This window comes from Poecilia latipinna, unplaced genomic scaffold (genome assembly GCF_001443285.1).
Source record: "Poecilia latipinna isolate Pla-1442-1.1 unplaced genomic scaffold, P_latipinna-1.0 Scaffold278, whole genome shotgun sequence".
Lineage (NCBI taxonomy): Eukaryota > Metazoa > Chordata > Actinopteri > Cyprinodontiformes > Poeciliidae > Poecilia > Poecilia latipinna.
In genome coordinates, this window is record NW_015112894.1 from 344,456 (window position 1) to 356,047 (window position 11,592).

At 42.4% G+C, this 11,592-nt stretch overlaps 1 protein-coding gene and 1 long non-coding RNA gene across 2 annotated transcripts; one reads left to right on the forward strand and one right to left on the reverse strand.

Annotated features, from left to right (window-relative positions):
• Positions 1–1,169: 1,169 nt before the first annotated feature.
• LOC106948208 (uncharacterized) lies at positions 1,170–6,448 on the reverse strand. The gene is made up of 2 exons (XR_001425129.1): positions 5,725–6,448; positions 1,170–2,618 (listed from the first exon to the last, which is right to left on the reverse strand). It is a non-coding gene; the product is annotated as an uncharacterized LOC106948208 (long non-coding RNA).
• A 948-nt stretch (positions 6,449–7,396) lies between these two features.
• Positions 7,397–10,588, forward strand: crx (cone-rod homeobox). The gene is made up of 3 exons (XM_015033766.1): positions 7,397–7,945; positions 8,787–8,938; positions 9,283–10,588. The coding sequence occupies exons 1-3, from the start codon at positions 7,849–7,851 to the stop codon at positions 9,919–9,921; spliced, it is 888 nt and encodes a 295-aa protein (XP_014889252.1). The 5' UTR covers positions 7,397–7,848; the 3' UTR covers positions 9,922–10,588.
• The last annotated feature ends 1,004 nt before the right edge of the window (positions 10,589–11,592 follow it).

Here is an 11,592-nt window from a genome sequence, read left to right on the forward strand (position 1 = left end):
ATTGCTACTTTTATAATTATTTATGTGACTACTTATACTTTATTGTCATAATATATAATTTTAGTATTTCTTTAATTGTTTTAAACTATTATAATGTATTGAGTTCTGCTCCGGGACAAGGGATTTTACAGGCATCCGCCGACTACAATGTTTAAAATAAAAAAAAAATATTCAGCAAACACCAGGAAAATATTAATTGTTGCGCTCACACAACCCAGGTTAGTGTAGTCAAATATTTTAAAAAATTATATTTTGTGTATATTTTATTCAAATTTTGTGCTTTATCCATAGGACCTGTTTTGTCCCTATTCTCAAGAATCACACACGTTCCTTAAAAGCATCATATTACTGCAGTTGTTTCACCAAATTGTTACTCTAGAGGGCGCCGTTGCATCTATACACACTGCTGTCAAAGCATCCTAACTTTCAGAACCTGGTCTGAAATTGACCTTTTATTTATTTATTTATTTGTTCGTTTGTTTGTTTGTTTGTTTGTTTGTTTGTTTGTTTATTGTATGTGGGTGGACCGCCACAACCTCAAATACTGACTCACAATCTGTGCTAAGATGCTTCTTAACAGCTAACAAAAAATAAAATAGGCTGTCCACTTACTTTGTAACACATATTATGCTGAATACCGAGGTGTGTAAATTAGCAAGCACATGACAAGATAGTTGAATGCATTACATTTAAAAGATATATATTTTTAATTACCTTAAGAAAATCTTGCTGTTAAAAAATCTCAAATGACCCACAGCTAAATTTTCTTTGGACCAACATGGCTTCTGTTATGCAAGAATGAAACTTAGTAAGTTTCAGGAAGACTGAAACCATTTGGTTGGTCAACGTTATTGTGAGCGTTTATCATTTTTTAATTTATTTTAAACTGATTATCTGTTAAAGCTGTTACTAATATATGAAATAATATAAATGAGTTTCCTGATTAAATCACCTCATTGCTTAGAATCCTGTTATTTGACGCTTGTCCACGAGAGGTCGTCAGCGACCTACTCTTAAAGTTTAATTGACCAGAGAAGAAGGTGAATGTCGAAAACAAGGTCAGATTAAAAACATCTTAATTGAGCTAATGGGGGAGATGTTTACATGTTTAGAGTGAACAACATGTCTAATTTTCACCAGTATTTACCTGCTGTTAAAGGAAGCACCACTCCAACATGAGATATTGTTTATTATTCTGTACTTGTCAACCTAATACGCGCCTTGTCATGAGCGCCATCTCATTTAATTATATGTAGCATATACAAATAAACACAAACACAACAAAAGTTTTGAAGAAAAAGGAGAAATATTATAATAAGATTCATCACTCAAACATATTGTAAGTTTCATTTAACTTTTGGTGAGGTGTCAACAAAATATGTGTTTATTTTTTTGGGATCTGAAAACTGGAAAAAATGTAGGTAGATGCTAATGACTAAAAAAAATAAATAAATCTTTTTCATGATGTAGTAAAGGAGAAACATAAAAGCTAAAGAGTGGAGAACTTTGACTCAACATAATAGATTTCATTAGAGACAATGTTTAAAGCCATTATACAACAAACAACAAGATTAGTTAGTTTTTCATCCTTTACCCAGGTTCCTTACAACAAAAGCAGCCCAGTTAAACAAAAAACTTGCTTACAATCTGACAGTAGAGTTATTTCTCTTCTGGATCAATGTTTCAGGATCCTGACAGCTGTTCTGGGTGGCAGCTCCATGCTCTGAGGCTGCTTTAAGAGCAGATGTTTTTCTCAGGCTGATCAATAAAGTATTTTAGAATTGAACTGAATTCTAAACAAATGAGGAAGTGAAAAATTAGTTTATTTAAATAAAAAACGTCAGACGTTTGGACAGTTCTCTCCATTGGACACATTTTCTCTCTTTCCTTTTAACTCTCATCTCAGCGAGACTCAGTCATGGGAACTCGTTAGGCAGACTCGTCAGACTTCACCTTCCAACGGTAGAGACCTCTGTCGCCGTCAGAACCCGTGTCCCGTCTCGGGGGGCCTCTGTCGCTGTGGGTCATCCCGCTCTGTGCATGTGTGGCTGGGGGTGATGCAGTCGGAGGCCAGGCCCTGTGAGCTGCTGCTCCATATTGTTACAGTTCAAAGGTGGCAGTGTGCTACACCCCCACTTCTCCTAATACCACCTGCTAATCCATCTGCAGGATTACTGTCCACTGTAATCAGTCATCCTCCAAACTGACACACCTCACGGTGCAGCTCCTGTCACTACACACACACACACACACACACACACACACACACACACACACACACACACACACACTATACACAAGAATATCTCGCATAAGAAGTTTATTGTGCTTTGGATCATCACAGTTTTTAGTTGAACAACTGTATCAGGTATGAGTAGCTTTACCAACCTTTACAGAATATGAAACACATATTTATGAAAGAAAAACATGTGAAAATCAAAAACAGTTTTAACAGAGGAACCGGATGTTCATGGAAAACCAGTTGGAATGATTTGGATATGCACCACTGAAGAGCCTGGACTGGATTCAATCTGCTGTATATGTCGGCGTGATCTGTCTGGACTGAGGAATGGCATCGTGAGTTCTTAGGAAAACTCAACCAGTCTGAAGGAGAACGTCTGAAAATCAGCAAAATGAAAGAAAAAAATCTCTCCTTTCCACAAACTGTGTTAAAAATGTGATCTGACAGTCAGCTGAACGGATTTTCTTTGTGTGTTACTTTGATCTCATTCCCTTTCAACCTCCTCGAGTTCTTCCTTTGAACAATTCGATTTTCATACGGATACAGCTGCAGGCTTAATCTAGAGCCAGATTTACAGCTACAACATCTCGATTTAGGAAAAGTCTCTTCTCAGCATGATGCTGCCACTACCATGTTTCACTGCTTCATAATTATGCACCACTACCTGTCATTCTAAAGTCCCAATAACATAAAATATATTGAAGTTTGTCGCTGTATAATATGACGCAATGTGAAAAATGAAGTGGTGTGAATACTTTTTGTACTTCTTTGGCTCTCTGTGCTGGATTGTTGTCATTCTTCAGCCTCCTCAGTTTGGATTTTAATAAACATTAGTGTGTTTTTAATGTCTTAAAAATATATTATTTTGTATCAGTGTGTTGTTTGTTTACCCCAGTTCCCAAATGATTCAGTCAAATTTAGTTTATTATTCAAATTGGTTCAGAAAGTTAAGCCTCAAATTAGGAATAAAATTGCGGTTCTTTAAAAATGACTACATTTCCTATCATTTCTCCAAAGTTCTAATTATAAATGGTCTTAATTAATTAAATGGTGTTTTGGATTGTAACAGTTGCAGACCCCTGTGTTAGACTCAAGAAGGATGAATACATAGAACCATTAATATAACAGTTGTGTGCTTAAAAATTATTTTCAGTCAAATCAAAGTTGATTTTAATCTCTGTGCTGCCAAAACACATCAATGTGAAAAGATGCTCAAAATTATTTGACTTTAAGAAGTTCTCATTGAATGCGGTGGCAGCTATTTATGGATATTTTAACTGTTTGTCAATGGGTTTATACTGCCACGACCGACCTTATGGTCTCGATCTTGATGTGACCCAAAATGAAAACAAGTTTGACATCCATGGTTTAGAGCCATGTAGACTCTGCATACGTCCTATACTGAACGCCGCTTCAGTCTCTATGGAGACGACAGAGTGTTTTAAGAGAACAAGGCTTGAACAGAAAAGAACAGAGTGATTTAAATCAAGTCATTCCAGACATCAGCCTTGTTCACATATGTTGGAGAAAATGAACTGGTCCCAAACTTGCATAAACTTGTCATATATTTTGTTTCTCGTACAGCTTTTTGGTTTAGCTTTAATAAACTAAAGAATAAAACTCATCTGGTTCTGGTTCTGCTGGAGATTTCTTCCTGTTAGAGGGAAGTTTTTCCTCTCCACTGTCGCTGCATGCAGGCTTGGTATGAAGAACTGCTATAAAGTTACTGACACGATGCAAGCGACTGACGCTACGCGTTCATCCAGGAGGAGTGAACGCTGAAAGTCACTGACTCCACGCAACCTGCTGGGCTTCCGTAGACAGAAAACTTTTTAAAGTAATTTGAATAATTAATTGAGATGACTTTACTGATTGAGAATGAATGAGCAGCTCGGTGAACCGGGCTGATGTAGTGAGGATCCCCCCGCCTCTGAGGTGGACGGGAACGCGTCGATGTCGGCTGCCGCTGCAGCTTCTCCCATCGTGGGAGCAGATTTATTGACGAAGGGAAATCTACAGGTCATGTGGAGATTTCTGATGACTCATCAGATTAGACATGCAATGGGACATATTCATCATCATCATCATCATCATCATCATCATCATCATCATCATAATCCACTTCATCTCACTGTGGGACCGACTCTCAGTTCTGTCTTAGTTTAAATGCTGGTTGCTGCAGCGGGTCTGACTGGTGCGGCTGTATGGGGAGTCGGGGGGGCCTGGGGTACTGGCAGGCTGTGGGTGGCACCTGCCTTGTACAGAAGAGATTATTACTGTGTGTGTGTGTGTGTGTGTGTGTGTGTGTGTGTGTGTGTGTGTGTGTGTGTGTGTGTGCGCGCGCGCGCTGTGAGTGATTGGGGCTGACAGCAGCCTCTGTATTGCTGGCTGGCCTGCAGATTTAGCCGACCTGTTTTAGACGCTCTAATCTGGATTAACTGCAGCAGTGTGTCAGTGGGGACGAGGACCAGAGTCCCCCCTCCCTACACACACACACACACTCCGCAACCCCACCAGCTACCACCAGCCTCTGCCTCTTCACCTTCTTTTCCTCCATCCCTCCCTTCTCTCCTGGTGCCGCCCGGTTCTGGACGTTTTCAGCCCCTCAGCCCAGCTTCATGGGGGCAAGGGATTAAACCCACTCTGTCCTCTCGACCGCTTCCCCGTTTGCTGTTAGGATCTATCAAGTAGATTTCACTGGTATAGTCAAAGTGGTTTCTTAAACCTTTACGGTAACTTTTTTTTTATCAGACTGAAATGAGTCAGATATTTTTAGTTTTTTAAATCCCATTGCAACACGTTTGCAGGTACTGTTGGGCCTTGTATTTACAATCGTACATCGTGGTAGGCTGAGGTTGTGAAAATGGGAAAAAAAAAACAGAGACATGAAATTAATTCATCAAAGACTAAATCAAACCAGTTCTCACATTTTAAAGCTTCAAACAGGACATGCTAGAGGTGGTCGGATCCTTCCAAAATATCAATAATATTGGTACCAAATCGATATCAGTATCAGATCGATACTAGCTTGATAAGACTGATATAGTTTTAGATTCCATCTGGAATTTTTTTCAATTTTGTATTTTCATTTCTCGACTCTCAAACCATTTTGTAGTTTTGATTTGCTCTGAAACAATAATATTTTGCACTTTGTTTAGAAACATTGCACACAAATCATGTTAATATGCTGTTAAAGCTTTCCTTTGTAAATGCCCAAAAACTTTATCTAAACCTTGTAAGTTGGAACAAAGTACATCAGAGAAAAATACACCCGGGGGTCAGAACTTTGATGATAAGTGAAACTTAAACACAAAGTATTGGTATCAGTATCGGTACCAGGGGCCGATGTATTTACTTGGTGTCAGATCATTTCCAAAACATGCAGGATGGCACACATCTGGTTCATACACAAACATGGATCTCACACACACACACACACACACACACACACACACACACACACACACACACAGTAAACTTACATGAATGTCACATTTTCTCACTCTTCAGCTGTTCGTTATCCTGTCCCGTTTCCCTTCATCACCCTGAATCCTTTTTCCAAATCTCCTCCCATCCCCGCATCCTTTTCTTCTTTCCCTCCGGTTCTTCCCGTTCGTTCTCCTCTCCGACCCGTCCGTTTTCCTGGAGCTGCCGTCGTCCTTTCAGCCTCTTTCCTGCTCCACCAACTGAATGGATTGCTCTGTCTTTCCTCTCTTTATCTGGAGATAAGATACTTAGTTTTCAGATAAAGCATATTATGATAAATCAAATGAGCTTTATCGCTTTGGTGCATCTGGGTGTTTGTGTGTGTAGGTGTGTGTGTGTGTGTGTGTGTGTGTGTGTGGAGGGGGGGAATTTAACACGTCCAGCTGTTTTGGAGATCCATATTGGTGGTGAGGTGTGTGTGAAGGTTTACTGGATTATTATTTATGCAGATGCATGTATAAAATTATTAATGTTGACACCTGAATTATTGAAGTAAGCTGATATTCATTTATACTTCTAAGGATGCATTTGTGACAATTCAAGCTTTCCATATTCTGCTAAAGATCAAAGCCTTGCTATAAGTTCAGATTTTATTACAACATTGTCTCTGAAATATTTAGAAAACATTCATGTTAAGGACATTTACTGTAGGTAGTAGAGAAAAAAAAACTTCATGAACTAGGGGTGGGCGATATTTACTTAAAATGTTATCATAGTGTTTTGTGGTACTATTGTGATAGCGATAAATGTGACAATAAGAACTATTTATTCCCACAAAAACAAACAGTGTTCTTGAAAAACATATCCATTTGTAATACGGTTCTTTAGGACACGAGCCACATAAGAATAGTGATTTCTATCACTAAACTGCACACAGTAACTGCATTTAATATGTTTTCAAATTTATTGATGTTCTCATTGAACTAAACAGTGGAGAAAACTGTAAAAAATAAAATAAATAACAGTGCTAACAATATGGACAGTTTTCTAAATGTGATTTGGAATTTATTGTGGAATTTATTCTTATTATGACAAGAAGCGTATCATGATAAATGATAAATGATAAACAATACGATAAATGCTGACCCCTCTCAGGAGCAAAAAAATAATCAGCAGAATCTCTGCATTTTACAATTATTGTAATCCTATTAATACTTTTCACAACCCACTCCTGTAATGTTTGACATGTTTGGGGCTTATGGAAAAAGTTTTCCTGGCTGCGGGCGGTTTCTAATGGTTGCTATGGAGACCTGGCGGTCCCCACATGCCACCCTTTGCTGCATGTCTCTAAAAGTTTTGGAGATTTTATTTGGCCTCTCTGGCAGTCCTGTTTACTACTCATGTTGTCAATATGAGCATCACGTCACATCCCAGGGAAACAGGAAGTTGTCGTTTGCTAATCAAAAGCTATTAGAGGCAACTTTAAAAAGACAAACTAATAAATTAGTGTAAAAGAAATATCAAAACTGACTTTTTTTTCTCCTCCCGAATGAATGTAATTAAATTGAAAAAAAAACTACATTTCTCTTCTGTGATGCTATAGGATTAATTTAAAAGACTTTTTGAACTTTATTAACAAATATGCCAGCAAATGTAACCCTGCAGCTCTGTATCGAAGTGGTGAATCGATTATTCATATCAAATCTGAGTCTGGATCTGACTCCTGGGTCCGGGACTTAAAACACTTGATCCAGTTCTGCAGCCTGTGTGCCACCTTGTGTGCGTGTAGTGTGGGAGGGGTTTGCGGCTGCTGTCACTTGCTCCCTCTAATTAGCAGAGCGTCCTGGAGAAGAACCTCAGAGCCGCGACGCGTCGGAGGCGCAGAGGGATCCCGGGGGCCACTTTACCTGCGCGGTGCCTGTCAGTCCGGATGCTCTGCGCTCCCTTCCGTCCTCCGCTGCTGAGCCCATTCTCGGCTCAAAGGGCGCTTTAAAAAAAAAAAAAAAAAAAAAGGAAAAACAGAAATCCCTGTTCACGTTTCTCCTGCGCGTCCCCGCGTCGCTCAGCGCGCGGATCCCGGCAGACGCGCCGACCGGGTTGCGCTCCGAGGGTCCCACAGCTGCCGCGCTGCGCTTCCGACCTCCAAGTCAGCGACAGGACTTGACAAAGCTGCCGGAAGGATGATGTCCTACATAAAACAACCTCATTACACCATGAACGGGTTAAACCTGCCCGGTCCCGGGATGGACGTGCTCCACACCACAGTCGCTTATCCCCGTGAGTATGACCTGGAAGTTTTATGTTTTGTGTTTTAAAATATTTAATAATGTCTAAAAAAAAAGACTCTTTTGTTTGTTTTGCTTTGTATTATACGCCCTAGTGACGCGTAAAAGCGCGCAGGTTGGTGCGCAACGCTGCAGCCAAAACGAGGATTAAGAACAATAAAGAAACGTTGCTTGATGTTTGTGTTGACGAAGGTTTATTATTATTGTGGACGGGTGTATTTGGTGTAACATAGACTTCGGAATACAGAACAACCTTTCTACAGTAAGTTTGGTGGAATGGGATTCTTTAGGAGTCCAGAGTGTGGAAAACGGGCTGCTTTTAAGATAAACTTACTCTGTCTGATGATTTTTACTACTATATTATTATTATTATTATTATTATTATTATTATTATTATTATTATTATTATTATTATTATTATTATTATTAGTCTCGCATGCTGACAACAGTATCGGACATAATTCAAACAAAATCCTCTGACTTTTGACGGATTCCTCTCATCACGCGAGTAAAATGTGGCGGGAAAACTTGAAATATTCCCTTTGAGTTTGTTCTACCGCAGCAAACAGGTTAGATTAAAAATACACCTGTAAATATAAGTTTTTCCTGGTAAATGACAGTTTGTCACGATTAAATGTCTTTGTCGTACTGAGAGACAAAGTCCAACCCGATGTGTTGGTCTGTTGGCACCCTGACGCACTTTTTATTTTATTTTATTTTATTTTATTTTTATTTATTCAGCGGTTGAGTTTGTTGCGTTATGATGATATTCAAAGCCACATCTCTATCATATGTTGTCAACATATTTAAGTCCGTGTCTCCCGTTTCGGCAGCCACTCCGCGGAAGCAGCGCCGGGAGCGCACCACCTTCACTCGGACACAGCTGGACATCCTGGAAGCGCTGTTCTCCAAGACCCGGTACCCGGACATCTTCATGCGGGAGGAGGTGGCCCTGAAGATCAACCTGCCCGAGTCCCGGGTGCAGGTACACGCAGCCGCGCCGCGCCGCGCCGCTTTCTGCCCGGTGTTTCCAGTCAGAACTTGTTTCTAACCCGCCGGGCCTCTCTCTCTCTTTCTCTCTCTCTCTCTTTTTCTCTCTCTCTCTCTTTTCTCTCTCCCCCTCTCTCTCTCTCTTTTTCTCTCTCTCTCTCTCTCTTTTCTCTCTCTTCCTCTCTCTCTCTTTTTCTCTCTCTCTCTCTTTTCTCTCTCTCCCTCTCTCTCTCTCTCTTTTTCTCTCTCTCTCTCTCTCTCTCTTTTCTCTCTCTTCCTCTCTCTCTCTCTCTTTCTCTCTCTCTCTTTCTCTCTCTCTCTCTCTCTCCGCGCTTCCAGGTGTGGTTTAAGAACCGCCGTGCCAAATGCCGCCAGCAGCAGCAGCAGAGCAGTGGCCAGTCCAAGCCTCGGCCTCCAAAGAAAAAGGCCTCACCAGCGCAGGAGCCCAGTGCTCCCAACCCAGTCCCCAACCCGTCTGGTTCCTACAGCCCCTCCTCGGCTCAGTCCGCCGGGCCCAGTCTGGCCCCCAGCTCCAGCACAGGAAACACGGCCGTGTCCATCTGGAGCCCGGCCATCTCCCCCCTGCCCGACCCGCTGGCCTCCTCCGCCCCCTGCATGCAGCGACCCTCGCCATACCCCATGAGCTATGGCCAGCCCTCGGCCTACACCCAGGGCTACGCCAGCACCACCTCCTACTTCACGGGCCTGGACTGCAGTGCCTACCTGTCCCCCATGCACTCGCAGCTGTCGGGCACCGGGGGCGCGCTCAGCCCCATCACCGTCCCCTCCATGGGGGGCTCTCTGAGCCAGTCCCCGGCCTCGCTGTCCTCGCAGGGCTACAGTACCGCCTCCTCCCTGGGCTTCACCTCCGTGGACTGCCTGGACTACAAGGACCAGCAGGCCTGGAAACTGGGCTTCACTACCATGGACTGCCTGGACCACAAGGACCAGAACTCCTGGAAGTTCCAGGTCCTCTAGGAGGCGAGGAGGGGCGTCCCTTCATGAATGTGTGTGTGGAAGTGTGTGACTTAGTCCAGCATGAGAGGGCAGGTTTCTGCTGTTTCCTGTTTGTTAGGCTGTTTGTTGTTTGTTTTTTTCGTCTGAGTGTGAACAGGAACAGACAGAACTGGAAGGCCTGCCGGGAAAAACAGAGTGTCTTTAGTCAGAGGCTTCTTCAAATTCACTGTAACACAGACTGCTACAGGAGATATCTCCTGCCAACAGCCATCAACATCTGCAGTGACTCTGAAGAGTTTGAATTAATATGATTTACAACATTTAATTTCCCCTCTGGGATCAATTAAGTATTTTTGAATTGAGTCTTTGGACAGTCGGTCCTCCTCATGTTCATATACAACCTACGACCTTTGACAGACTTGCAGGGTTAAAGGTCACACGCTGTGTGTTTTAAACTCGCATTGTGATGAAGGAACTGTAGGCTGCACCTCCTTTAAGGTTTTTCTCAACTATTTATTATTACTATTATCGTTATTTTATGCTACGTTTAGCTCTGTCGTTTGCTTTTATTTATTTTTGGGACATTTATGTTTATCAGTGTTGGTGTCTAGTGTTTCAGTCTGTTCCATAGGATAAAACAAATGTTCTGTTTTAGCTGTGTTGATGTATTAAAGTGGTTTATTCTTTACTCGTATGGGTGTGTGTGTGGGTGTGTGTGTGTGTGCTGAAGCTCATTGAGGTGAGTTGTACAGTTTGGAAGTCTTGTTTCTCAGGTCAGGGGGTCAGCTGCGAGGTGGTCCTGTCCGGTCTGCAGACGACGTCGTGTCGGCGGTTCGGCGCCGCCTCGCTCTGCTCCATCTTGGTTATTTTAGTTGATCTGATTCTGGGAGTGTCCCAATCCTCTTAGCCTCCCTTCAGCAATGCCCTAAGTGAATTAGTTGGGATTATTGCCCTATCCCCCTCTGCCTCTCACCCACCTCAACCTTTTCCACCTCCTCCTCCACCCGTGGCTCGCTCCTTTTATCTCTCCACCTCTTCTGTAGAACTTTTTCCATTCTGCACTCTTGGCTTTTCCGCCGTGGAAAATGTGCGACAGGCCAGAGTTAAACGCGGACCGTCTTCATCGGGGGGTTCTCTGAGGTTCCCCCCTGTCTCTCCGCCCTCCCCCGTCCTCCACGATGCTCCGCAGCTCTTTGGACAAGTTGGTAATCCGCCCGTGACCTGAATACTACATAAACAGAGCTATGATGACATCGAATATGCCGAAGGATTTTGGAGTGGTGTGCTCAAAAGATCATTTTAGTTCCATAGTCGTGGATCGATTTGTGTTTTTAAATTTAAAGCTAATCTCCCAGATTTTACAAAACAGTCAGTGGATTTGATTGGGACTGAGGAAGATCAGGACTACAGAAGAAAGGAATTTATTTCTTACACATGAAGAAATGCGGCTTCTATCTTGTATTTCTGCTGAACTATCAGAAATCTGATGCGCGGTAGAAGTGAGTGTTTATCAAAGTACATTTCAAAGCACTTTTCTGACCTAATCCCACTCTGTGCTCTGCTTAATCCCCTCTGCCCTCCCTCTCCATGGAACGATTGTTTAATCCCTGCGTCTGGCTGTTCTGATTGGCTACCCTCCGCCCCCCCCCCCCCCCCCCCCCCCGGGGGGCGCGCTCCGCACAATTCCACCTC

Excerpts from the sequence above, each read along its gene's own strand:
- crx (XM_015033766.1), top strand. The coding sequence starts at position 7,849 with ATGATGTCCTACATAAAACAACCTCATTACACCATGAACGGGTTAAAC. Across the intron at positions 7,946-8,786 it reads CACCACAGTCGCTTATCCCC|CCACTCCGCGGAAGCAGCGC; the intron begins GTGAGTATGACC and ends CCGTTTCGGCAG. Across the intron at positions 8,939-9,282 it reads TGCCCGAGTCCCGGGTGCAG|GTGTGGTTTAAGAACCGCCG; the intron begins GTACACGCAGCC and ends CCGCGCTTCCAG.